Source organism: Heptranchias perlo, chromosome 19 (assembly GCF_035084215.1).
Source record: "Heptranchias perlo isolate sHepPer1 chromosome 19, sHepPer1.hap1, whole genome shotgun sequence".
NCBI lineage: Eukaryota > Metazoa > Chordata > Chondrichthyes > Hexanchiformes > Hexanchidae > Heptranchias > Heptranchias perlo.
Genome location: NC_090343.1, coordinates 3,045,494 through 3,073,402, shown reverse-complemented (window position 1 = coordinate 3,073,402; position 27,909 = coordinate 3,045,494). Strand labels below are relative to the sequence as shown.

At 50.7% G+C, this 27,909-nt stretch overlaps 1 protein-coding gene across 6 annotated transcripts; it reads left to right on the top strand.

The window, feature by feature from the left end:
* The first annotated feature begins 293 nt into the window (after positions 1-293).
* On the top strand, positions 294-27,909 carry LOC137335076 (tyrosine-protein kinase HCK-like). Of its 6 annotated transcripts, none has more exons than XM_068000174.1 (11): positions 294-313; positions 4,261-4,388; positions 5,295-5,384; positions 7,213-7,316; positions 15,104-15,250; positions 17,060-17,212; positions 18,883-19,065; positions 21,147-21,223; positions 21,332-21,485; positions 23,097-23,228; positions 25,663-27,909. In XM_068000174.1, exons 3-11 carry the CDS (start codon positions 5,341-5,343, stop codon positions 25,827-25,829), a joined length of 1,161 nt encoding a protein of 386 aa, XP_067856275.1. In that variant the 5' UTR covers positions 294-313; positions 4,261-4,388; positions 5,295-5,340; the 3' UTR covers positions 25,830-27,909. The 6 variants fall into 6 exon arrangements, with proteins under 6 accessions (XP_067856275.1, XP_067856280.1, XP_067856274.1 ...); XM_068000173.1 differs by lacking the exon at positions 294-313 and adding an exon at positions 548-1,001; XM_068000179.1 differs by lacking the exons at positions 294-313; positions 18,883-19,065 and adding an exon at positions 547-1,001.

Below are 27,909 nucleotides of genomic sequence, written 5' to 3'. Positions count from 1 at the left end.
ATACAACAGTGACTACACTTCACGAAGTACTTCATTGGCTGTAAAGCCACAACCACTAAACTACAGTGCCATGAAACGGAGTGTAAGTGTTTTAAGGATGTAGGCAGGATCATGTGCTTTCTCAAACAGTTTGACCCAGTGTGTGTGTGAGTTTTTACGCCCAGTTTATATCACACTGGCGCTATACCCTCTACAAGTGTCACACCCAAATGTGTGGGACAGCTGTTCCCAAGGAGTTTCATTTCACACCACTCCACTCTGCCGCCAGACTGGGAGCTGAGCTGGAGTGATCCTTCGTATTATTACACATAAGGTAGGTGTTTGCCTTGCAGGAGGCCCTGTGCAAAGGTTCAGTTTGGGGCCCTACAGTTTACTAGACAATGATACTGAATGCTGCGATCATGAAAAGTCATGTTTGCAATAGGTAATATAAAAAAAAAATCGTTAATGATTAATGAAGTCGAGCTCGATTTACCTCAAGCTTTGAACTTCTCACCCGACCTGCTCAGGGTCCCGTGCTATTGCTCAGGATGCACAGTCCTGTTTACACATTGAGGAGATGGAAGCCAGCAGGTGTTCCATTTACCCTCTTTGAAACAACAAGCTGCTCTGCTCCGCTCCAAGAATGTCCACACCCTGAGTAATGGCACTGTCCGAGTGTGGCTCTCACAGCGAGTCTGGTTTCATTGGACAGTGCAGTGCAGGGTTCAGGAAATCTCTGCTCGCCTAAACATCTTCCCAGCCTGTCGGAGTGTTTGCTCAGTTCAGAGACAAACCTTCTGAAACTTGTTACTTTCTTCCGCCCCCAGCTAAAGTCTGGTGTACTTTGCACTTTCTGTGCACTGATAAGATAGGTTTTGTTCTCGAGTGACTGCTCATTATTTCAGTGTGAATGTGTACACCGTTTCAGTGTCAGAGTCGGGCTAGTTCTGGGACTGATTCAGAGGCTCGGGAATATCTGGGATTGTGCGGGCTCCCATTCCGAGGTGAGCCAGTCAACGGTGAGTTCACAGCGACCTCCAGTCCTTGTGTTATTTATTTTTAATTCTGTTTGGCTCTATACAGTGGAGATTATATCAGAGCCGCAATCAACGGGGCCATGGCTGATTCAGGTTTTTTAAAAAAAGGCAATTAGTTGCAAAAATGGGAGTTTCCTGCACAATTACCAGTTAGAAATATTCCAAACGATATTACAATCCCATTTGTCTTATTTTATCAGTCCTGTTTCTGAACAATTAATCTCCCAATGAACCTTTAGCCACTCCCCTGCAACCATTTCGATTTCACGAGTACTTTCAACATTCACATACAATAAGGTCAAAGAGAAATCTGTTCCTGAGAAAATATAATCAGCTTGTGTTAAGTGAAGCAGCAAGAACAGCTTGCAATTAAAGAAAGAGAGACTTGCATTTAGACTTGGCCTTTACCGCAGGTAAAACATCCGAAGGCACTTCACAGAGGGATCAGCAGACAATAGGAGGGGCGAAAAAACAGCTCGGTCAAAGAAGTGGGTTTTATGGAGGGGAGAGAGGTGGAGAGACGGGGAAGTTTAGAGATACGTTTTCAAAAATACATATCCGTTGTGATTGAGAGTCTTTCCCTGCCCTCCAGCCGCTCAATGCCCAAACTTCCCCTCAGGCCGTTTCCCCACTCGACCTACCTGCCCGGCTCCAAATGACTCCACTACCCACTGGCTCGCTCCCCCTCTCCCTTTTCCCCCTCCCTCTCTCTCCCTCTTTATCTTTCTCTGTCTGTCTGCCTCTCTCTTTCTCCCTCCTTATCTCTCTATCACCCCTCCTTTCTCTCACCCTCTCTTTCTGTGTGTCTCTCTCTCCCTCCCCCTTTCTCTCTTTCTCCCTCCTTATTGCTCTACCCCCCTTTTTCTTTCCCCTGCTCTCTCTTTCCCCTCTTCCCTCTGTTCCTCTCTCTCCGCGCGCTCTCTCTCTTTCTTTCCCTCTCTCCCTCTGAGATTCATTACACACAGCCCATACGATTTACTGGAATTTAATCTTTTCAGAAGCTACCATCTTCTCAATTCATTTTTGATACCAGTTTCTCTGCTGGAGGTGCTGATCTTGCTCGGATACACTGCCATTGCTGCCCTCCGCTGTCTCGCCCTATCAGCCACTCTTCACATGAGAGTCCTGGCGGACTGATCGACCATGGGCAGCATCGCGTCCAAGCCAATCCTGGCCTTACCCAACATGCACCGGTTAGCTACCCTGGAGCAGGAACTCGAGCTGATTTTCTTTGCGGGCACTGAGGCCAATTGCTGTCCTGACAGAGATTAGCACATTCAGCAGAAATCAGGAATCTATCTCAGTCCCCCCACCCCCCCCCAAGAGCTGTCCGCTCTACACTACACTGGGTACCACACTTGCTTCTTGAGTCAGAAGGTCATTGGTTTGAGCCCTACTCCAGTGACTTGAGCACACAATCCAGGCTGACAGTGCAGTACTGAGGGACTGCTGGACTGTCAGAGGTGCTGTCTTTTGAATGAGACGCTAAACCGAGGCCCCGTCTGCCTGCTCAAGTGGGCATAAAAATCCCACTTTTTTTATTCGTTCATGGGATGTGGGCGTCGCTGGCGAGGCCGGCATTTATTGCCCATCCCTAATTGCCCTTGAGAAGGTGGTGGTGAGCCGCCTTCTTGAACCACCGCAGTCCGTGTGGTGAAGGTTCTCCCACAGTGCTGTTAGGAAGGGAGTTCCAGGATTTTGACCCAGCGACGATGAAGGAACGGCGACATATTTCCAAGTCGGCATGGTGTGTGACTTGGAGGGGAACGTGCAGGTGGTGGTGTTCCCATGTGCCTGCTGCTCTTGTCCTTCTAGGTGGTAGAGGTTGCGGTTGTCGAAGAAGCCTTGGCGAGTTGCTGCAGTGCATCCTGTGGATGGTACACACTGCAGCCACAGTGCGCCGGTGGTGAAGGGAGTGAATGTTTAGGGTGGTGGATGGGGTGCCAATCAAGCGGGCTGCTTTGTCCTGGATGGTGTCGAGCTTCTTGAATGTTGTTGGAGCTGCGCTCATTTGTGCGCAAATTGGCTGCCACGTTTCCTACATTACAACAGTGACTACACTCCATAAATACTTTGATGGCCGTAAAGCCCTTTGGGACGTCCTGAGGTTGTGAAAGGTGCTATATAAATGCAAGTTCTTTTTCTTCCCTCCCTTTTTCCCTTTCTTCCTTCCCTCCTCCCTCCCTCCCTCCTTTCTTCCCTCCCTCTCCCCCCACCCACCCCATTAGTAAAAGAACTGTGTTTTTTTTCCGTCTTGTTCGTAGCAGAAAGGCTCGAGGGGCTGAATGGCCTACCTATGTTCCTAGTTGGGAAAATGTTTAGGGTTTGGTGAAAACAAGTTTGGAGCTGGCATTTTGTGTGTCGTACTCTGCCGTTGGCACAAGGGGTCCTGGCAGGGTATCCAGGCGAATAGAGTGCCCGGAGCCCGCCCTCCGCAGACGGGGAGCCCGGAGCCCGCCCTCCGCAGACGGGGAGCCCGGAGCCCGCCCTCCGCAGACGGGGAGCCCGGAGCCCGCCCTCCGCAGACGGGGAGCCCGGAGCCCGCCCTCCGCAGACGGGGAGCCCGGAGCCCGCCCTCCGCAGACGGGGAGCCCGGAGCCCGCCCTCCGCAGACGGGGAGCCCGGAGCCCGCCCTCCGCAGACGGGGAGCCCGGAGCCCGCCCTCCGCAGACGGGGAGCCCGGAGCCCGCCCTCCGCAGACGGGGAGCCCGGAGCCCGCCCTCCGCAGACGGGGAGCCCGGAGCCCGCCCTCCGCAGACGGGGAGCCCGGAGCCCGCCCTCCGCAGACGGGGAGCCCGGAGCCCGCCCTCCGCAGACGGGGAGCCCGGAGCCCGCCCTCCGCAGACGGGGAGCCCGGAGCCCGCCCTCCGCAGACGGGGAGCCCGGAGCCCGCCCTCCGCAGACGGGGAGCCCGGAGCCCGCCCTCCGCAGACGGGGAGCCCGGAGCCCGCCCTCCGCAGACGGGGAGCCCGGAGCCCGCCCTCCGCAGACGGGGAGCCCGGAGCCCGCGCTCACACATACTCACACTCACTCACATACACACGTGCGTTCTCAAGCATACACACATCCATAGGCGAGTATTTACACACGCACATTCACACATACACTCGCATACTCTCACACACAAACGTGCACACTCACACTCACCGTTTGATTTTGTGAATACATTATGGAGGGAAATTCAGGTCTTCCACCGACTGTGACAAATACCTGAGAAAAGACTGACTTTTCTCCATTTTAGATCTGATGACTGGTGGTTCCCAGTCTCTCTGATAACCAGAAGAGAAGGTTTCATCCAAGTGACTACATGAGTATACTGGAGGAAGAGCAAGAGGGGCCACTGGATGGGAAGGAGGAGAATGAGGCGTGGTAGGTTCCTGTGACCCTGCCTTTGTTATCCAGTTTATGACTGTGTCTAGTACTTTGATTCAGAAGACCAGGTGAAGGACAAAGGCCCACATTGAAGGACAGCATTTGGGTTAGAGAGCAGGAGAGAAGGTGAGGTTAATTGCAAGTAATGAGTTTGTGGGTATTACAAGTCTGTAGGTTGTAGGTGGAGGAGAAGGCTGAGCAAAGTAAGAATTTCCACAACACTGAGATCATGGGTAAGGACCCATAGACTGACCCATAACCCAGGCTCACACTCTGGCTCAGTCGGAGGGAGTGCTGCATTGTTGGAGGTGCCATCCTTCGGTGTAACCAAGGCTCCGCTTGCCAGTCCAGGCGGGTGTTGAAGAGGAGAGAGTTCTCCCGGAGTCCTTGGCCAACATTCCTTCCTCAACCAGACCTCCAAAAACAGATTAACTGCTTGTTCAACTCACTGCCGTTTCCAGCACGTTGCTGACACTGTTACCTCCATAACAACAGTCACTGCTCTCCAAAAAAATTAATTATGTGAAACTCTTTGAAGCCTTCCTATGCAGTAAGGTGCTGACTAAATATAAATCTATGTCTATAGATGTAAATATAAGATAGTCACTAATAAATCCAATAGGGAATTCAGGAGAAACTTCTTTACCCAGAGAGTGGTTGGAATGTGGAACTCGCTCCCACAAGGAGTAGTTGAGGCGAATAGCATAGATACATTTCAGGGGAAGCTGGATAAACACATGAGGGAGAAAGGAATAGAAGGATATGCTGATGGGGTGAGATGAAGTAGGGAGGGAGGAGGCTCGTGTGGAGTATAAACGCCGGTATAGACCTGTTGGGCCGAATGGCCTGTTTCCGTGCTGTACATTCTGTGTAATGTTTATAGTTCTGATTTCCATATTTCAGATTAGAAGACTATCGGCCCACAAGGCCTCTGACCAGGACAGAGACTATGAGTGACTACAGTGCAGATATCCCACGCCTGGAGGAGGAAAAGTAGGTGATTGGCTGCTGTTAGCCAAACTAATTTAAATACACCCTGAACATAGGAACAGGAGGAGGCCATTCAGCCCCTCAAGCCTGTTCCACCATTCAATGAGATTCATGGCTGATCTGCATCCAAATTCCATTCACCCACCTTGGCTCCATATCCCTCGATACCCTTAGCTAGCAAAAATCTATCGATCTCAGTATTTAAAATTATTAATTGAGCCAGCATCTAGTGCTTTTTGTGGGAGAGAGTTCCACACTTCTACCACCCTTTGTGTGAAGAAGTGTTTCCAAATTTCTCTCCTGAATGGCTTGAGTAAATGCAGTGTGTGAAGGTGTTTGAGCAGCTTCAAGTTCCATTTATAAAGCAGAGGAGGGAGGCATCGCTTGGGATTCACAGGAGGAGAGGAGCAAAGCAGGAGGTGGTCAGGGTCACGCTGCAATGCAGCGCCCAACAGTGTTTAATCATTTTACCAGGACAGGCCAGGTAAGGAGAGTCAGACGCACCTTTCACTAAGCAGATTACACAGGGATTACAACACAGAAACAGGCCATTCGGCCTATCCAGTCCGTGTTGGTGTTTATCCTCCACATGAGCAGCATCCTAATCCCGTGTACCTCACCCTGTTCCGCGTTTCCCTTTATCCCCCTTTCCTTCAACCACCTATCTAACCTATTAAATGCTGACATGGTCTCTGCTTCAATAGCTAACTCCTCTAGTGGATTCCACAGCCTCACACTCCTCTGTGTAAAAGAGTTAAGCAGTGAGATTAGAGAGGCCGGGATTGTTCTCCTTAGAGCAGAGGAGGTTAAGGGGAGATTTAATAGAGGTATTCAGAAAATTGGGGGGTTGGATAGAATAGACCAAATCCAGCGGCAGGAGGGTCGGTAACCAGAGGACACAAATTTAAGATAATTGGCCAAGAACCAGAGGTGAGATGAGGAGAACTTTTTTTACGCAGCGAGTTGTTCTGATCTGGAATGCGCTGCCTGAAAGGGCGGTGGAAGCAGATTCAATAATAACTTTCAGAAGGGAATTGGATAAATACTTGAAAAGGAATAATCTGCAGGGCTGTGGGGAAAGAGTAAGGGAGTGGGATTAATTGGATAGCTCTTTCAAAGAGCTGGCACAGGCACGATGGGCCGAATGGCCTCCTCCTGTGCCGTATCATTCTATGATTCCATGAGCTACCAGCCTGAGTTTGTTGTGATTGGATTCCATCCTGTAACTCTCTCTAGGTATTTGTTATTACCTGTAGCCTAACTGAAATGATTGAGTAAAATTTGTGTTTGTCGCAGTTTAGCCCAATCAATACATTGCTAAAATCCCACAATAAGTGTCAGCTTGGCTCAGAGGTCAGAAGGTCATGGGTTTGAGTCCCACTCCAGCGACTTGAGCATGTAATTCAGGCTGACACTCCCAGTGCCAATACCGAGGGAGTGCTGCACTGTCAGAGGTGCCGTCTTTCGGATGAGACGTTAAACTGAGTTCCTGCCTGCCCTCTCGGGTGGATGTAAAAGATCTCACGGCCACAATTCGAAGTAGAGCAGCGGAGTTCTCCCCGGTGTCCTGGCCAATATTTAGCCCTCAACCAACATCACTAAAACACATTAACTGGTCATTAATCTCATTGTGGGATCTTGCTATGCACAAATTGGTTGTCACGTTTATCGACATAACAACAGTGACTGCACTTCAAAGGTAATTATCTGGCTATGAACCACTTTGGAATGTCTTGAGGACATGATATAAATGTGAGTTCTTAAACATCGGACAACAGCAAATCTGAAACTATCAGAACTGATAATATGGTTTGTGTTCGTTTTCTCACAGATGGTTCTTTGAAGCAATAAGTGGCAAAGAAGCACAGAGAACAATTCTGCAACCAGAAAATAAAGTGGGATCCTTCCTGATCAGAGAGAGTCGGACAAGAAAAGGTCAGCATCGAGTTTTCAATCTCCGATTAAACCGTGTGAACATGACCTAGAAAGCTGTAGGAGACAAGAGCGTAGGGATGGACAGAACCTGTTTAAATCCCTACGTGGCCTTGCACCTCAGTATAGTGGGTGGCACTTACTCACTGTGACAGAGTGACAGTATATCTATGATCCCCTGCAAGCTAGGCTTCTGGTCTCACCTCTGCAGATGTGCGAAGGTGCAGGAACATTCCAGTCTGTAGACCACTTGCACGTTTCCTCCACCCTCCATAAACTTCAGCTCATCCAAAACTCTGCTGCCCGTATCCTAACTCGGACCAAGTCCCGTTCACCCATCACCCCTGTGTGCGCTGACCGACATTGGCTCCCAGTCTGGCAACGCCTCGATTTTAAAATTCTCACCCTTGTTTTCAGATCCCTCCATGGCCCTCGCCCCTCCCTATCTCTGTAACCTCCTCCCACCCCCGAACTCTTCGTTCTCCCCTCCAATTATGACTACTTGTGCTTACCCCTTGCTTCGTCCCACCATTGGTGGCCGTGCCTTCAGCTGTCTAGGACATACGCTCCAGAATTCCCTTCCTAAACCTCTCCGCCTCTCTCACCTCCTTTAAGACCCTTCTTAAAACCCAGCTCTTTGACCAATCCCTCCTAATATCTCCTCCTTTAGCTTGGTAACCATTTTTATCTGATTACATCTCCGTGATGCACCTTGGGATGTCTTTATATGTTAAAGGCGCTATATAAATAATAAGACCATAAGAGATAGGAGCAGGAGCAGGCCATTCGGCCCCTCGAGCCTGCTCCGCCATTTAATGAGATCATGGCTGATCTGATTTTTACCTCAACTCCACTTTCCCGCCCTTTCCCCTTATCCTTTGACTCCCTCGCTGATCAAAATTTGTCGAACTCAGCCTTGAATGTATTCAATGACTCAGCCTCCACAGCTTTTTGGGGTAAAGAATTCCAAAGATTCACGACCCTCTGGGAGAAGAAATTCCTCCTCATTTCTGTCTTAAATGGGCGACCCCTTAGTCTGAGACTATGCCCCCTAGTTTTAGATTCCCCCATGAGGGGTAACATCCTCTCAGCATCTCCCCTCAGAATCTTGTATGTTTCAATAAGATCTCCTCTCATTCTTCTAAACTCCAATGAGTATAGACCCAACCTGTTCAATCTTTCCTCATAAGACAACCCTCCCATACCCGGAATCAACCTAGTGAACCTTCTCTGAACTGCCTCCAATGCAAGTATATCCTTCCTTAAATAAGGGCACCAGAACTGTACGCAGTACTCCAGGTGTGGTCTCACCAGCACCCTGTACAGTTGTAGCATGACTTCCCAGCTTTTATACTCCATCCCCCTCGAAATAAAGGCCAATATTCCGTTTGCCTTCCGGATTACCTGCTGCACCTGTATGTTGACTTTTTGTGTTTCATGTACGAGGACACCCAGATCCCTCTGTACCGCAGCATTCTGTAGTATTTCTCCATTCAAATAATATTTTGCTTTTTTATTTTTCCTCCCAAAGTGGATGACTTCACATTTTCCCACATTATATTCCATCTGCCAGATTTTTGCCCATTCACTTAACCTGTCAATATCCCTTTGCAGACACTTTGTGTCCTCATCGCAACTTGCTTTTCCACCTATCTTTGTATCATCAGCAAATTTGGCCACAAGACACTCTGTTCCTTCATCCAAGTCATTGATATATATTGTAAATAGTTGAGGCCCCAGCACTGATCCCTGCGGCACCCCACTAGTTAAAGATTGCCATTTTGAAAATGACCTTTATCCCGACTCTTTGTTTTCTGTTAGTTAGCCAATCCTCTATCCATGCCAGTATATTACCCCCAACACCATGAGCTCTTATCTTGTGCAGTGATCTTTTATGTGGCACCTTATCAAATGCCTTTTGGAAATCCAAATATACTGCATGCATTAGTTCCCCTTTATCCACCCTGCCCGTTACTTCCTCAAAGAACTCTAATAAATTTGTCAGACACGATTTCCCCTTCATAAAACCATGTTGACTCTCCTTGATTGTATGATGAGTCTCCAAATGTCCTGCTACTACTTCCTTAATAATGGATTCTAGCATTTTCCCAATGACAGATGTTAGGCTAACTGGTCTATAGTTACCTGCTTTCTGTCTCAGTCCCTTCTTGAATAGGGGTGTTATGTTTGCGGTTTTCCAATCCGCTGGGAGCTTTCCAGAATCTAGTGAATTCTGGAAGATTACAACCAATGCATCCACTATCTCTGTAGCCACTTCCTTTAAGACCCTCGGATGCAAGCCATCAGGTCCAGGGGGCTTGTCAGCCTTTAGACCCATTAATTTACCTAGTACATTTTCTCTAGTGATAGTGATTGTTTTTAGTTCCTCCCTCCCCTTTGCCCCTTGATTTTCTACTATTATTGGTATATTATTAGTGTCTTCTACTGTGAAGACAGATACAAAATATCTGTTCAATTCCTCTGCCATTTCCTTGTTTTCCATTATTATTTCCCCAGTCTCATCCTCTAAGGGACCAATGTTTACTTTAGCTACCCTCTTCCTTTTTATATACTTGTAGAAGCTTTTACTGTCAGTTTTTATATTTCTTGCTAGTTTACTCTCATAATTTATTTTCTCCCTCTTTATTATTCTTTTAGTCATCCTTTGCTGGTTTTTAAAGTTTTCATAATCTTTGCCATGTTGTATGCTTTTTCTTTTAACCTGATACCATCCTTGACTTCCTTAGTTAGCCATGGTTGGTTCACCCTTTTTGTGGAATCTTTCCTCCTCACAGGGATATATTTTTGTTGCAAGTCATAAAATATCTTTTTAAATGTTTGCCACTGCTTATCTACCATCATACCATCTAATCTGTTTACCCAGTCCACTTTAGCCAATTCCGCCCTCATTCCTTTATAATTGCCCTTATTTAAGTTTAATACAGTAGTTTCAGACCCAAGATCCTCGCTCTCAAACTGGATGTGAAATTCTATCATGTTATGATCACTGCTTCCCAAGGGATCCTTTACTTTGAGATCATTAATTAATCCTGTTTCGTTACCCATTACCAGATCCAAAATGGCCTGTTCCCTGGTTGGTTCCCCAATGTATTGGTCTAAGAAACAGTCCCTAATACACTCTATGAACTCCTCCTCAGGGCTATTTTTGCCAATTTGATTTGTCTAATCTATGTGAAAGTTAAAATTGCCCATGATTATTGCATTACCTTTTTTACAAGCCCCCCTTATTTCCTGATTTATATATTGCCCTACAGTGTAGCTACTGTTAGGGGACCTATGTACTACTCCCACCAGTGATTTCTTTCCCTTGCTATTTCTTACCTCCACCCAAATTGATTCGACATCTTGATCTTCTGAGCCAAGATCATTTCTCACTATTATACCAATTTCATCCTTTATTAACAGAGCTACCCCACCACCTTTGCCTTTTTTCCTATCCTTCCGAAATGTTAAATAACCCTGAATATTTAGCTCCCAACCTTGGTCACCTTGCAATCACGTCTCTGTAATGGCCACGAGATCATACCCATTTGTTTCTATTTGTGCCGTCAATTCATCTATCTTATTACGAATGCTGCGCGCATTCAGATAAAGAACCTTTAATTTTGCATTTTTACCATTCTTTCCTCCCCTGGCCCCATTTGCTGGTGCACTCTTATGTTTGTACGCTCTGTCCCTTCCTGACACACTCTGTTTATCATTACCCCCATCACTTTCCTGTACTACTTCCTTGTCTTTTCTCTTTATCAATCTAAACTTCGCCTCACCTGAGCCCTCCCCCCCTCCATTTAGTTTAAAGCCTTTTCTACCGCCCTAGTTATTCGGTTTGCCAGAACACTGGTCCCAGGATGGTTCAGGTGAAGCCCATCCCAACGGAACAGCTCCCTCTTTCCCCAGTACTGGTGCCAGTGCCCCATGAATCGAAACCCACTTCTCCCACACCAATCTTTGAGCCACACATTCATCTCCCTGATCTGATTTACCCTGTGCCAATTTGCTCGTGGCTTAGGTAATAATCAGTAGATTATCACCTTTGTGGTTCTGCTTTTTAATTTAGTCCCTAGCTGCTCAAACTCCCTCAGCAGAACCTCTTTCTTAGTCCTACCTATGTCGTTGGTACCTACGTGAACCACGACAACTGGATCCTCCCCCTCCCACTCCAAGTTTCTCTCCAGCCCTGAGGAGGTGTCCTTAACCCTGGCACCGGGTAGGCAACACAGCCTTCAGGACTCTCGCTCTTGGCTGCAGAGAACAGTGTCTATCCCTCTAACTATACTGTTGCCTACTACAACCACATTCCTTTTTACTCCCCCCACTTGAATGGCCCCCTGAACCACGGTGCCGTGGCCAGTTTGCTCATCCTCCCTGCAGTCCCTGCGCTCGTCCACAAGGGCTGCAAGAACCTCGTATCCATTGGACAAGTGCAGAGGCTGAGGCTCCTGCGATGCTCCCTCCTGGACCCCCGTACCTGCCTCACTCCAGTCACAGCCTCCTGTCCCTGACCACGGGCCAATTCTACAGTATTTAGTCTAAGGGGTGTGACTGCCTCCTGGATCAGAGTGTCCAGGTAACTTTCTCCCTCCCTGATGCCTCGCAATGTCTGCAGCTCGGACTCCAGCCCCTCGACTCGGAGCCAAAGTTCCTCGAGCTGCAGACACTTCCCGCAGATGTAGTCGCCCTGGACAAAACTGTCCAGTCGCTCCCACATATTGCAGCTGCAACACATCTCCTGCCCTGTCATAACTATTTTATTTATTTAATTCATTACTACAATGCCAATCAAATTACTTTTATGTTGAACCAAGTACTGGCCTTGTTTAATTTATTAAATTAAGTTTAGTTTATATTTAAATGTAGTTTTTTGCTCGAAGTTACTGAGCCCACAGTCCGAAGAAAGAAGAAAACAGAAGAGATTCTCCCCACCAACCACCGACCTGCCTAACCTGTGACGTCACACTGCAGATTTGTTTTGTTGCTGTGACCCCCCCTCGGTACGCCCCTCCCCCTCTCGGTACGCCCCTCCCCCTCTCGGTAAGCCCCTCCCCCCTCGGTACGCCCCTCCCCCCCTCGGTACGCCCCTCCCCCCTCGGTACGCCCCTCCCCCTCTCGGTACGCCCCTCCCCCTCTCGGTACGCCCCTCCCCCCCTCGGTACGCCCCTCCCCCCCTCGGTACGCCCCTCCCCCCCTCGGTACGCCCCTCCCCCCCTCGGTACGCCCCTCCCCCCCCTCGGTACGCCCCTCCCCCCCTCGGTACGCCCCTCCCCCCCTCGGTACGCCCCTCCCCCCCTCGGTACGCCCCTCCCCCCCTCGGTACGCCCCTCCCCCCCTCGGTACGCCCCTCCCCCCCTCGGTACGCCCCTCCCCCCCTCGGTGCGCCCCTCCCCCCCCCTCGGTGCGCCCCTCCCCCCCCTCGGTGCGCCCCTCCCCCCCCTCGGTGCGCCCCTCCCCCCCCTCGGTGCGCCCCTCCCCCCCCTCGGTGCGCCCCTCCCCCCCCCTCGGTGCGCCCCTCCCCCCCCTCGGTGCGCCCCTCCCCCCCCTCGGTGCGCCCCTCCCCCCCCTCGGTGCGCCCCTCCCCCCCCTCGGTGCGCCCCTCCCCCCCCTCGGTGCGCCCCTCCCCCCCCTCGGTGCGCCCCTCCCCCCCCTCGGTGCGCCCCTCCCCCCCCTCGGTGCGCCCCTCCCCCCCCTCGGTGCGCCCCTCCCCCCCCTCGGTGCGCCCCTCCCCCCCCTCGGTGCGCCCCTCCCCCCCCTCGGTGCGCCCCTCCCCCCCCTCGGTGCGCCCCTCCCCCCCCTCGGTGCGCCCCTCCCCCCCCTCGGTGCGCCCCTCCCCCCCCTCGGTGCGCCCCTCCCCCCCCTCGGTGCGCCCCTCCCCCCCCTCGGTGCGCCCCTCCCCCCCCTCGGTGCGCCCCTCCCCCCCCTCGGTGCGCCCCTCCCCCCCCTCGGTGCGCCCCTCCCCCCCCTCGGTGCGCCCCTCCCCCCCCCTCGGTGCGCCCCTCCCCCCCCCTCGGTGCGCCCCTCCCCCCCCCTCGGTGCGCCCCTCCCCCCCCCTCGGTGCGCCCCTCCCCCCCCCTCGGTGCGCCCCTCCCCCCCCCCTCGGTGCGCCCCTCCCCCCCCCTCGGTGCGCCCCTCCCCCCCCCTCGGTGCGCCCCTCCCCCCCCCTCGGTGCGCCCCTCCCCCCCCCTCGGTGCGCCCCTCCCCCCCCTCGGTGCGAGGAGCTGGGGAGTGACGGGTGAGGGGAGCGAGGAGCTGGGGAGTGACGGGTGAGGGGAGCGAGGAGCTGGGGAGTGACGGGTGAGGGGAGCGAGGAGCTGGGGAGTGACGGGTGAGGGGAGCGAGGAGCTGGGGTGTGACGGGTGAGGGGAGCGAGGAGCTGGTGAGGGGAGCGAGGAGCTGGGGAGTGACGGGTGAGGGGAGCGAGGAGCTGGCCAGTGGTGGGTGAGGGGAGCGAGGAGCTGGGGAGTGACGGGTGAGGGGAGCGAGGAGCTGGGGAGTGACGGGTGAGGGAAGCGAGGAGCTGGCCAGTGGTGGGTGAGGTGAGCTAGGAGCTGGGTAGTGACGGGTGAGGGGAGCGAGGAGCTGGGGAATGACGGGTGAGGGAAGCGAGGAGCTGGGGAGTGACGGGTGAGGTGAGCGAGGAGCTGGCCAGTGGCGGGTGAGGGGAGCGAGGAGCTGGCCAGTGGCGGGTGAGGGGAGCGAGGAGCTGGCCAGTGGCGGGTGAGGGGAGCGAGGAGCTGGGGAGTGACGGGTGAGGGGAGCGAGGAGCTGGGGAGTGACGGGTGAGGGGAGCGAGGAGCTGGCCAGTGGCGGGTGAGGGGAGCGAGGAGCTGGGGAGTGACGGGTGAGGGGAGCGAGGAGCTGGGGAGTGACGGGTGAGGGGAGCGAGGAGCTGGGGAGTGACGGGTGAGGGGAGCGAGGAGCTGGGGAGTGACGGGTGAGGGGAGCGAGGAGCTGGGGAGTGACGGGTGAGGGGAGCGAGGAGCTGGGGAGTGACGGGTGAGGGGAGCGAGGAGCTGGGGAGTGACGGGTGAGGGGAGCGAGGAGCTGGGGAGTGACGGGTGAGGGGAGCGAGGAGCTGGGGAGTGACGGGTGAGGGGAGCGAGGAGCTGGGGAGTGACGGGTGAGGGGAGCGAGGAGCTGGCTAGTGGTGGGTGAGGGGAGCGAGGAGCTGGGGAGTGACGGGTGAGGGGAGCGAGGAGCTGGGGAGTGACGGGTGAGGGAAGCGAGGAGCTGGCCAGTGGTGGGTGAGGTGAGCTCGGAGCTGGGTAGTGACGGGTGAGGGGAGCGAGGAGCTGGGGAATGACGGGTGAGGGAAGCGAGGAGCTGGCCAGTGGTGGGTGAGGGGAGCGAGGAGCTGGCCAGTGGCGGGTGAGGGGAGCGAGGAGCTGGGGAGTGGCGGGTGAGGGGAGCGAGGAGCTGGGGAGTGACGGGTGAGGGGAGCGAGGAGCTGGGGAGTGACGGGTGAGGGGAGCGAGGAGCTGGGGAGTGACGGGTGAGGGGAGCGAGGAGCTGGGGAGTGACGGGTGAGGGGAGCGAGGAGCTGGGGAGTGACGGGTGAGGGGAGCGAGGAGCTGGGGAATGACGGGTGAGGTGAGCGAGGAGCTGGCCAGTGGTGGGTGAGGGGAGCGAGGAGCTGGCCAGTGGTGGGTGAGGTGAGCGAGGAGCTGGCCAGTGGTGGGTGATGATGCATCTGAGGACCTTAGAGAGGAAGCAGATAGAATCGCATTTGGTTTCTCAGATCTCCTGAAACATTTCTTTTCCTTTTGTTCGATTAGGTTGCTATGCCTTGTTGGTCAGGCACTGGGATCCCAAGCTGGGTGTCAGAGTGGTGCATTACAAAATATTGAGCAGTCCCAGTGGCTATTACATCAATCCACGAGTCAAGTTCATTGCCCTGCAAGAGTTGGTCAAGTATTACCACAGTAAGTCTTGGTGTTCTTCACCTTTTATGAAGAGGCATAACCGCTAGCAGGAATTAAGCAGAATTGCTGTCAGTGGTAAAGTGTGAACAAAGTCTGTCATCAACCAAAGCATAATAGTAATCCACATATTATATTAAAAATCCTGCATAGGATACAGACTTCCTGTCCTCAAACCTTACTTCCTGTAGTCAGGATTTTCTGTTACCATTGTAAATGCTACGTCAACATTTCTCAATTCAATTTTGCAATGTCAACTGTCACAATGTAGTTGCAGGTTCTGGCCATTAGGTGGCCTCATGGAGCGAGCTTCTGACTCCAACACCTTCTTCGAGAATCATACAGCACAGAAGTAGGCCATTCGGCCCATCGTGCCTGTGCTGGCTCTTTGAAAGAGCTATCCAAATACTTCCACTCCCCCTGCTCTTATTACTTTTGAAGCATAGTCACTGTTGTTATATAAACTTTGGCAGCCAACTTGGATACAAAAAGTTCCCATAAACAGCAATGAGATAAATCACCTGTTAATCATAGAATCATAGAAATTTACGGCACAGAAGGAGGCCGTTTGGCCCATTGTGTCCGTGCTGGCCAATAAAAGAGCTATCCAGCCTAATCCCACTCTCTAGCACTTGGTCCGTAGCCCTGTAGGTTACGGCTCTTCAGGTGCGCATCCAAGTACTTTTTAAATGAGTTGAGGGTTTCTGCCTCTACCACCCTTTCAGGCAGTGAGTTCCAGACCCCCACCACCCTCTGGGTGAAAACATTTCTCCTCAGCTCCCCTCTAATCCTTCTACCAGACATTTTAAATCTATACCCCCTGGTTATTGACCTCACTGCTAAGGGAAATAGGTCCTCCCTATCCACTCTATCTAGGAGCTCATAATTTTATACACCTCAATTAAATCTCCCCTCAGCCTCCTCTGTTCCAAAGAAAACAACCCCAGCCTATCCAATCTTTCCTCATAGCTAAAATTCTCCAGTCCTGGCAACATCCTCGTAAATCTCCTCTGTACCCTCTCTAGTGCAATCACATCTTTCCGGTAATGTGGTGACCAGAACTGTACACAGTACTCTAGCTGTGGCCTAACTGGTGTTTTATACAGTTCCAGCATAACCCCCCTGCTCTTATATCCTATGCCTTGGCTAATAAAGGAAAGTAACCACCTTATCTACCTGTCCTGCTACCTTCAGGGATCTGTGGACATGCACTCCAAGGTCATTTTGTTCCTCTACACCTCTCAGTATCCTCCCATTTATTGTGTATTCCCTTGCCTTGTTTGCCCTCCCCAAATGCATTACCTCCCACTTCTTCAGATTGAATTCCATTTGCCACTTTTCTGCCCACCTGACCAGTCCATTGATATCTTCCTGCAGTCTACAGTTTTCTTCCTCACTATCAATCTCTGTTGATTGAGAGATAAATATTGTCCAGGACACCAGCTCTTCAAAGGACCAGGGGATCTGTTACGTTCACCTGAACAGATAGATGGGGCCTTAGTTTAATATCTCACCTCTGACAATTTAACACTTTTACTCAGTGTTACACTTGGAGTGTCAGCCTAGATTGCATGTTCAAGTCTCTGGAGTGGGACTTGAACCCACGACCTTCTGACACAGAGGTGAGAGTGCTACCCACTGAGCCAAGCTCTCACACTGCTCAGTGTATTTACTAATTGGGCCATTGGGGGAGCTGCAGAGCAATATTAGGCGGAGTTTCCTAGTGTATCTGGAAGTGTGGGTGGTGGCTGAGAGTCCCAGCATTGGACGATCAAGGCAACTAACATGTTGGAACTCTACCTAACTCTTCAGAAGATGCAGATGGTCTGTGCCAAAGACTGGCAAGTCCCTCGATCAAAAAGAAGACTCAAAATATTTTGGAAGCTGATGGCTTTGAGATTCCAAGAAAGTCCATTACACTGGAAAGCCAACTTGAAGTTGGACATCTTGCCAAGGCGAGGATGGGTACGTAATGATTTACAAGATTAGGGTCTTGCCTTAGATTTTTTAAAAATTCAATCCTGGATGTGGGCATCGCTGGCAATCCCTCATTGCCCTGAGAAGGCGGTGGTGGGCCTTCTTATTGAACCACAGATGGTAGGGGGTTTGATGCAATTGAGTGGTTTGCTAGGCCACTTCAGAGTCAACCATGTTGGTGTGGGACTGGAATCCATATAGGCCCAGACTGAGTAAGGACGGCAGGTTTCCTTCCCTAAAGAGCATCAGTGAACCAGCTGGGTTTTTATGACAATCCGATAGGTGAGAGATACAAAAGGGTCCAGAGGGGCAATTTTTTCACTCAAAGGGTGGTGAGTGTCTGGAACGAGCTGCCAGAGGCAGTAGTAGAGGCGGGTACAATTTTGTCTTTTAAAAAGCATTTGGACAGTTACATGGGTAAGATGGGTATAGAGGGATATGGGCCAAGTGCAGGCAATTGGGACTAGCTTAGTGGTATAAACTGGGCGACATGGACATGTTGGGCCGAAGGGCCTGTTTCCATGTTGTAACTTCTATGATTCTTCTATGATAGCTTTGTGGTCACTTTTACTGAGCCTAGCTTTTTATTGTTTTATCAAAACTGCCATGGTGGGATTTGAACTCACATTCCCTGGATTACTAGTCCTGTATCATAACCACAACACTACTGTACCTCTCAGTTACTCTGTTAGGAATGACCAGCCCTGCAGTACCTGTGAATGGTACCCGTATCTTACCATATTGCCCAATGTCTAACTACACATAGAAGTTGCAGCATAGAAACAGGCCATTTGGCCCAACCAGTCGGTGTTGCCGTTTACCCGCATGTAAGTATTTCCAATCCCATTTACCGCTCTGTTACTGTATCCGTTCAACCTCTTTTCCTTCATCCACCTCTCCAAAATCCTGGAACTCCCTTCCCAACAGCACTGTGGGAGAACCTTCACCACACGGACTGCAGCGGTTTAAGAAAGCGGCTCACCACCACCTTCACAAGGGCAATTAGGGACGGGCAATAAATGCCGGCCTCACCAGCGACGCCCACATCCCATGAACGAATAAAAAAAAAATCTAATCTTGAATGTTGACATAGTTTCTTCCTCAACCACTAACCCTGGAAGTGAATTCCGCAGCCTCACAGCTCTCTGTGTGAAGAGGTTTCTCCGGCCCACTGTTATAAACGCGTCAGGCGGGTGTCAGCCGTGGCTCAGTGGTATCACTCTCCCCTCTGAGTCAGAAGGTCGTGGGTTCAAGTCCCACTTCAGAGACTTGAGCACAAAATCCAAGCTGACACTCCCAGTGCCCGTACTGGGGGAGTGCTGCACTGTCGGAGGTGCCGTCTTTTGGCTGTGATGTTAAACCGAGGCCCCATCTGCCCTCTCGGGTGGACGTAAAAGATCCCATGGCACTATTGGAAGAAGTCCTCCCCAGTGTCCTGGCCGATATTTATCCCTAAACCAACATCACTAAAACAGATTATCTGGTCATTACCATATTACTGTTTGTGGGATCTTGCTGTGTGCAAATTGGCTGCTGCATTTCCTACATTACAACAGTGACTTCACTTCAAAAGTACTTCATTGGCTATAAAGCACTTTGGGACGTCCTGAGGTCATGAAAGTTGCTATATAAATGCAAGTCTGTCTTTCTTTCTTTAGATTTGAATAACAGCTGTATCAAAGTGTCTGTAAAGGTGAGGAATCCGGAATGCACCTCTGTAGACTCCTTCCTCAGGGAGGTTAGTATTAGGAAAACTCTTCAACATGACCGACTGGTGCAGCTTCTCGGAGTGGTGACAAGGTCTGAGCCCATGCTCATCATCACGGAGTTCATGAGCAAAGGTAATTCCTGCAGCCCTCTGGTGTCATTTGGGAGTCTCCAATGTCAATGTACCACACGCGCTGCCTGGTGTGGTACTAGGCCATTTGGAGCAGGCTCTATGCCTGGCCTGTGCTGAGCCAGCAAGCTGCAATTGGTTTCTACAGTCTCAAGTTAGGGAAGATCTGCTAATCATCGTTCATATCCTCACTTAGAAGTGCTTGAGTTTGGATGTTAGGTGATGACCAGATCGATCTTGAGTCTGATGCCTCTCCCCATTGTTGAATAGTCTCCAGGTGCTTACTTTCTGGGCCTCCATATGAGGAATAGCCAATTGGGTGAGGTACCAAAGGGTTCCCGCACAAATACAACTGAACCCCAATAAAAGACCGTGCTGTCTGATGGGAAATGGGAGAAAACTGGAAACAAAAACAGAATCCAACTCAATGATGGACATCAACTCGTCAAGGCTTCTCCGACAGCACCTCCCAAACCTGCGACCTCTACCACCTAGAAGGACAAGGGCATCAGCTGCATGGGAACACCACCACCTGCATGTTCCCCTCCAAGGCACACACCATCCTGACTTGCACATATATCGACCGTTCCTTCATCGTCGCTGGGTCAAAATCCTGGAACTCCCTCCCTAACAGCACAGTGAGAGAACCTTCACCACACGGACTGCAGCGGTTCAAGAAGAAGGCTCACCACCACCTTCTCAAGGGGCAACTAAGGACGGGCAATCAATGCCGGCCTTGCCAGCGACGCCCACATTCCCAGAATGAATTTTTAAAAATCTCCGTGGTTTTCCATAGTTCCACGGAAGTTAAATGTCTACTTACAGTTGGCCTTTATCCGGACAGTCTTTACCTGTGGCCAGTTTATAAAGGACTGAATCATCACTTAACATTCTATCCAATATTTCCTTGACAACAATAGCACAGGATGTTGGGCATTTAATTTCTGTAAATCAATGAAAATCCTTGGAAGTTATTATCTCCACTGTTGAGGAACTGAAGGAAAAAAGTTTGAATTCTGGCAGTAATATTGAGGTAAATTACTGACACAAGTCTGAAATGGACCAGATACTGAGCACGACAAGATCCAGGTCGATAAGTTGGTCGTTCGGCTTCTATATTTAACGGAATGAAGGATTGCATCTGCCACAACCGTCTGGGCTGGATTTGAACCTGTGACCTTGAGGTGAACGAGCAATGTGTTCACCTACTGTCCCTCTCCCCTCCTCCGTTGCCCATAAATTAGAACCTTAGGGTTTTTAGGAACAGGAGAAAGGTCATTAGACCCAGACAAACCAGCTCCCCTTTTTCACAGATTAATGACTAATTAAAAGTACAAAATCATCTTCTTAATCTTTAGAATTTTTGCCAACTTCAAAAACAATTGCTTACTAGTCGATCCCCCATGGCTTTATATACGGAGAGTTAACACTGAATGTAGTCTTCAGGTATCGTAGTAGGTGCAGCACAGAAGGAAGCCATTCGGCCCATTGTGCCTGTGCCGGCTCTTTGAAAGAGCTATCCAATTAGTCCCACTCCCCTGCTCTTTCCCCATAGCCCTGTAAATTATTTCCCTTCAAGTATTTATCCAATTCCCTTTTGGAAATTACCATTGAATCTACTTCCACCGCCCTTTCAGGCAGCGCATTCCAGATCATAACAACTCACTGTGTAAAAAAATGTTTCCTCATATCGCCTCTGGTTCTTTTGCAAATCTCCTTAAATCTGTGTCCTCTGGTTTATTGGGGTTAGAGGAGGGTGGGGTTAATTGGATCACGGCTTTCAGTCCCCATTTTAAAGTTGTATACATTCTGTCTTTAATTTTATATATTTCCATGATAAATTTGTATGTCTATATTAATAATGGAAAATGCGTATGTAAACTTGTCACACTGTAATTACATGGCTCTGCCAGTGGGGGGAGGGTGCTGCAGCAATAAGATGATTTATAAATGCAAGTCTTTTGTTTCTGTACTGGGTCGTGGGGGATTTGGGCCAAGTGCTATTCAGTCTAAAGTCATCGCCTTAAACGTGGAAAATGATGTCTCGAGGCACTCTAGTGATAACTGATCTCCTTTTTTCTGAAGGGAATTTAAACAGTTACTTAAGGAGCGACCTAGGCAGGCAGTTGGAGTTGGTGCAGATGATTGGCTTTGCAATGCAGGTACACGTTTCTTATTCCTGGGTGGGGAGGGGCACGCTCCCGGTTGAAGAGGACACTGCGGGAGAGAATGGAGCAGAAGCATGTTGAATAATGGTCCCTTTTCTGCAGATTGTGGATGGAATGCTTTACATGGAAGAGAACGGCTACGTACATTGCGATCTACGGTCAGCCAACATTCTTCTGACCCAAACACTGGAGTGCAAAATCGGAGATTTCAGCCTAACTCAGAAACTCGAAGGCCACAGATACGTCCTCCTCAAAGGTACGTGCAGCTGAGATTATTTAGTGAAAAATGCAGAAACACATTAATAAAATACTTCCAAGAGGCTTAGCAAACGTATCCAATGTATAGCTGAGGGGGGGCAGATCGAGAAGGTCCAGGTTTCATCTCCGCTCCATGCTGAATTGCCTGACCTCAGCCGGGGTATCGGTACACCTGTGGAGTTAGCCTCAGCTCCCTTGGGCTAGGGAGCGGAAAATAAATCATCCAGGCTTCCTGCTCCTGATTGCCCAGGTAGCCTGCTGGAAAGTGCACTTGTGTGGAGACCAGAAAAGGCATGAGCAGGATGTGAGGCCTCCCACAGTCAAATACCCGACTGACATTGAGTGCATGGGGTCACGCACTAATTATAGCCACTTGTGTCAGCCATGGCTCGGTTGGTAACACTCTCGCCTCTTGAATCAGAAGGTCGTGGGTTCGAGTCCCACTCCAGAGACTTGAGCACAAAATCTAGGCTGACACTCCCAGTGCAGCACCGAGGGAGCGCTGCGCTGTGGGAGGGCCAGCACCGAGGGAGCGCTGCGCTGTGGGAGGGCCAGCACCGAGGGAGCGCTGCGCTGTGGGAGGGCCAGCACCGAGGGAGCGCTGCGCTGTGGGAGGGCCAGCACCGAGGGAGCGCTGCGCTGTGGGAGGGCCAGCACCGAGGGAGCGCTGCGCTGTCGGAGGGCCAGCACCGAGGGAGCGCTGCGCTGTCGGAGGGCCAGCACCGAGGGAGCGCTGCGCTGTCGGAGGGCCAGCACCGAGGGAGCGCTGCGCTGTCGGAGGGCCAGCACCGAGGGAGCGCTGCGCTGTCGGAGGGCCAGCACCGAGGGAGCGCTGCGCTGTCGGAGGGCCAGCACCGAGGGAGCGCTGCGCTGTCGGAGGTGCCGACTTTCGAATGAGATGTTAAAACGAGGCCCTGTCTGCCCTCTCGGGTAGATGTAAAAGATCCCACAACCTCTATTTGAAGAGGGGGGTGGGGGGGTGGGCGTTCTCCCCTGTGTCCTGGGCCAATAGTTATCCCTCAATCAACATCACTAAAAACAGATTATCTGGTCATTATCTCATTGCGGTTTGTGGGATCTTGCTGTGCATAAATTGGCTGCCGCGTTTCCTACATCATGACAGTAACTACACTTCAAAAAAGTACTTCATTGGATGTAAAGCCCTTTGGGACGTCCTGAGGTGGTGAAAGGCGCTGTAGAAATATAAGTCTGTCTTTCGTTCATGGAACCCCGATTTACATTTTAAATGGGCCCTACAGCTTGACTCAAGGGGCCGCTCTGGCTGCCAGCGATAGGCCCCATGAGGGCGGGGGGTGGGGGCAGGAGGGAGCATTGCCGCGACAACAGCAACCGGGCGATAGGTCATTGCCCGCCATTTTCAGGGTGTTACCGCCCCGATTCCTGCCAGGTGGGAGGCCTCGTAATCCACCCCCATATATCTCAGTAACGCACCACACCGTGGATCCACTGGCAAGGCGGCCATTCATAGAATTATAGAATCTCACAGCACAGAAGGAGGCCACTCGGCCCATTGTGCCTGTGCTGGCTCTTTGAACGAGCTGTCCAATTGGCCCTCACTGATTTAAATATTAATGTCTTGCGCTTCCAGATGAAAAAGTTGCAGTTAAATGGACTGCACCTGAAGTCTTCCGGGATGAATCACACACCACGAAATCTGACGTCTGGTCCTTTGGGATTCTCCTAATGGAACTGGTGACCTATGGGCAAACGCCATACCCAGGTAGGTGACGCCTTTAAGTCGAGGAGCTAATATTCCCAGTTGGGAGATGCTGCGCTCCCAATTACTGGCCTACAAGAGCCCAACGTTAGCCTCAACCAGCACTGACGCATCATTGGCCATCGATGCACCAACCATTGACTTGGGTGCTGGGTAAAGCTCCATACATAGAAACACAAGGGCGAAAAACAAATAGGGCCATAGTGCAAAATAAAACGAAGATGACTAGCAATCTTAAAAAGACAAGTCTAAAGGCATTGTGTCTTAATGCAGGGAGCATTCACAATAAGCTAGATGAATTAACAACGTAGCTAGATATTAACTGTTATGATTTAGTTGCGATTACGGAGACATGGCTGCAGGGTGACCAAGGATGGGAACTGAACATCCAGGGGTATTCAATATTTAGGAAGGACAGGCAAAAAGGGAAAGGAGGTGGGGTAGCGTTGTTAGTAAAGGAGGAAATCAATGCAATAGTGAGGAAGGATATTGGCTCGGAAAATCACGATGTGGAATCTGTATGGATGGACATACTTATTTGACATCATAAGAGACCATTCAAAATAGTCAGTTCAGGAGAATGAGTTGTACAAACCAGGAGGGTCCCAAGTTCAAACGCTGGTCTGTGAGGATTTAGTTGATGTCACCAGGACAGCAGTAGGTTTCACAATTGGCCTCATTGGCCTGGGGATCAATCATCATGAAAGTTGCTGGTTTGTTGTTTAAAACCCAACTAATGTCCTGCAGACAAGGAACCAGACACCCTTACCCAGTCTGGCCTACGTGTGACATCAGTGGCGCAGTGTGTGGCAACTACTCAAGGCAAACAGGGCAATAAATCCCAAGAACCAATAGAAAGAAATGAAATAGATACTTCACCTTTCCAGCGATTAATATCAATAAGTCTCATGGGAGTAAAAGGAAACAAATTTAATTGCTGCATGAATCAGACAGAGTCAGTCCCAATACGTCAATCAGACAGAGTCAGTCCCAAAATATCAATCAGACAGTGACGGTCAGTCCCAATACATCAATCAGACAGCGACGGTCAGTCCCAATACGTCAATCAGACAGAGTCAGTCAGTCCCAATACATCAATCAGACAGTCGGTCAGTCCCAATACATCAATCAGACAGCGACGGTCAGTCCCAATACATCAATCAGACAGCGACGGTCAGTCCCAATACATCAATCAGACAGCGACGGTCAGTCCCAATACGTCAATCAGACAGCGACGGTCAGTCCCAATACGTCAATCAGACAGCGACGGTCAGTCCCAACACGTCAATCAGACAGCGACGGTCTGTCCCAATACGTCAATCAGACAGCGACGGTCTGTCCCAATACGTCAATCAGACAGCGACGGTCTGTCCCAATACGTCAATCAGACAGCGACGGTCTGTCCCAATACGTCAATCAGACAGCGACGGTCTGTCCCAATACGTCAATCAGACAGCGACGGTCAGTCCCAATACGTCAATCAGACAGCGACGGTCAGTCCCAATACGTCAATCAGACAGCGACGGTCAGTCCCAATACGTCAATCAGACAGCGACGGTCAGTCCCAATACGTCAATCAGACAGTGACGGTCAGTCCCAATACGTCAATCAGACAGCGACGGTCAGTCCCAATACGTCAATCAGACAGCGACGGTCAGTCCCAATACGTCAATCAGACAGCGACGGTCAGTCCCAATACGTCAATCAGACAGCGACGGTCTGTCCCAATACGTCAATCAGACAGCGACGGTCTGTCCCAATACGTCAATCAGACAGCGACGGTCTGTCCCAATACGTCAATCAGACAGCGACAGTCTGTCCCAATATATCAAGGAGACCTCATTTGGCATCACTTGGTGTGAAGTCATGATGGGAATTTTTATTGGCACATGGATTTCTCAGAACCGACTTTGGCCCAAGTTTGTGTGTTTTTTTCTTTAATCATTTTCGGGATATGGGCTGGCAAGGCCGGCATTTATTGCCCATCCCTAGTTGCCCTGAGAAGGTGGTGGTGAGCTGCCACCTTGAACTGCTGCAATTTTCCTAGTGCAGCGATTTTGATACAACTGAGTGGCTGCTAGACCACCTTTAAAAGGCAGTTAAAAATCAACCACACTGGTGTGGGACTGGAGTCACATATAGGCCCAGACCGGGTAAGGACGGCAGGTTTCCTTCCCTAAAGGACATTAGTGAACCAGTTGGGTTTTTACGACAATCCGACAGCTTTTTGTACCTGTCCACCAGCTTTTAGTGATTTCTGTACATGTTCCCCTAAATCTCTCTCCTCCTCCCGAAATGTATCACTTCGCATTTCTCTGCGTTAAGTTTCATCTGCCACATGTCCGCCCATTCCACCAGCCTGTCTATATCCTCTTGAAGTCTATCACTATCCTCCTCACTGTTCACTGCACTTCCAATGATGTCTCATTTCTTTCAGGTCTAACCTTTGCACAAACTGTTGACTTCCTGGAGTGTGGACTTCGCATGCAACGTCCAGTGGGGTGCACAGAGGAGGTGTATCGTGTTATGTCGATGTGCTGGGAGGAGCATCCTTGGAGACGGCCATCGTTTGAACAACTACGGAATGTTCTGGAAAATCTTTGATGCTTTTCGTTGCTGCCTTGACTTTTCCAATTCTTGCTTCTTAATCCAGAGTGTGACTAAACCCCAGTCGTGTTTGAACTGCCACCGTGAACCTGGAGCTTCCGCTCCCTGCATTCTAAAGCCCGCTGACTCGAAACCGTGTGGGCTGATTTAGTCAGATATGCAAATTTTTGTGTCATGTCCCAGCAGCTGACTTTAGGTCTCACAGGTTGTCATTGAATGGATAAACACAGACTGCTGTAAATCTCAACGTGCTTTAACAACAAGGGGAAATGGTCTGCGTGCACAGGAGAGATATCAGCGCGGCAGGGCCGGTATCAGGGCGCGCAGGGCTGATATCAGTGTTTGTATTCCTGGTTCCCGGTCCGTGATGGACTTTAACACCGACTCCCAGCATAATATATATGTATATCATAAAGAACAGCAGCCCCTGTGTATATTGTAGGGAACAGCAGCCCCTGTGTATATCATAGGGAACAGCAGCCCCTGTGTATATTGTAGGGAACAGCAGCCCCTGTGTATATTGTAGGGAACAGCAGCCCCTGTGTATATTTTGGAGAATAACAGCCCCTGTGTATATTTTGGAGAGGGCCAGAAATCTGCCAAGGGGTAACATCCGATGACAAATCCCATAATTCTCACCGTGTAGTCTGCTGCGTGATATTGTCCGAGTCACAGGCAGATCTTCTCCTGTCCTCACCTGACACTCACATGTGTCCCACAAGATCGTATTAAGGAGCATGTCTCCCTGGCTCGGGGGATTGAAGATAAACGTAACGTGCCTAATCATTGCCTTGCCTGAGATCTGGTAACTCAGCACAGACCATGAATCTAACCCAGGATATGCCTGGGGGAGACCATTGGGAAGAGAAGGGGAGTGGAAGGCGATACCTCTCATAACTAAACATCTGGCCCTAGAAATTGGATCGTGCAGCACAGGTTTTCAGGTGGAAAACAAGCACTGAAGGATCAAAAATGGCGTGCGCATGCTCAAACCAGGCCAGGTATACACCATGCGCCATTGGTCAGAGTGCCCTCTAGCCATCAAGGGCATCCCCCTGAAACAGGTGTCAGGCCCATTGCCAATGCAGATTGGGGGCCCAACACCTGTTTCAGGCCCATTCCCGAAATTGGTTAGCGCCAGTGTGCGCCGTGCGTACTGCCGACAGATCTCCCAGGTGCAGAGCGGTCAAACCGGCGTCTTTAAAGGGACCACTGGAGGCTGCCACCAAAAAACTGTGTGTGAAATTTATTACTTAACCTGATTGCGGAGCAGGAGGACCATACATGTTCCTCCCAGCTCTGCATTAACATTGCCGGCTACCGCTCACCCCCACCTCTTCCCAATCTCATCCCCCCCCCCTCCCCCTGCTTCCCGCACTCCCTCAGTACTGACCCTCTGACAGTGCAGCACCCTCACAGTACTGACCCTCCAACGGTGCAACGCTCCCTCGGTACTGACCCTCCGACGGTGCAACGCTCCCTCGGTACTGACCCTCCGACGGTGCAACGCTCCCTCGGTACTGACCCTCCGACGGTGCAACGCTCCCTCAGTACTGACCCTCCAACGGTGCAGCACCCTCGCAGTATTGACCCTCGACGGTGCAACGCTCCCTCAGTACTGACCCTCCGACAGTGCAACACTCCCTCAGTATTGCATGGGAATGTCAGCCTAGATTTTGTGCTCAAGTCTCTGGAGTGGGAGTTGAACCCACTACCTTCTGACTCAGAGGCGAGAGAGAGTGCGACCCACTGAGCCTCGGCTAACACCAAGAGAAAGAAGTCCACTCACCTGATATTTTAATGTGATTCTCAGCTCTTTTTTTTAAATTGTCGTTCATACTTATCCGTTAAGTAGGATGGTAAAACTCAAGCATCCATCCAGCCAACAGAGAAGGTAGAAACTGGAAGCTGATCAGTTACTCGCTAGAACGTCTGTTAACATGAGAATCGATGCAACTCAAAGCTCCGTTGCAGAAAATATGCAAACTCCACAATTTGAAAAATCGCATCCACGTGCCAGTTTAATGAGTCCTGGCTCATTTCTTGTTTGAATAAAAATTCAGTATGTCTTATTACA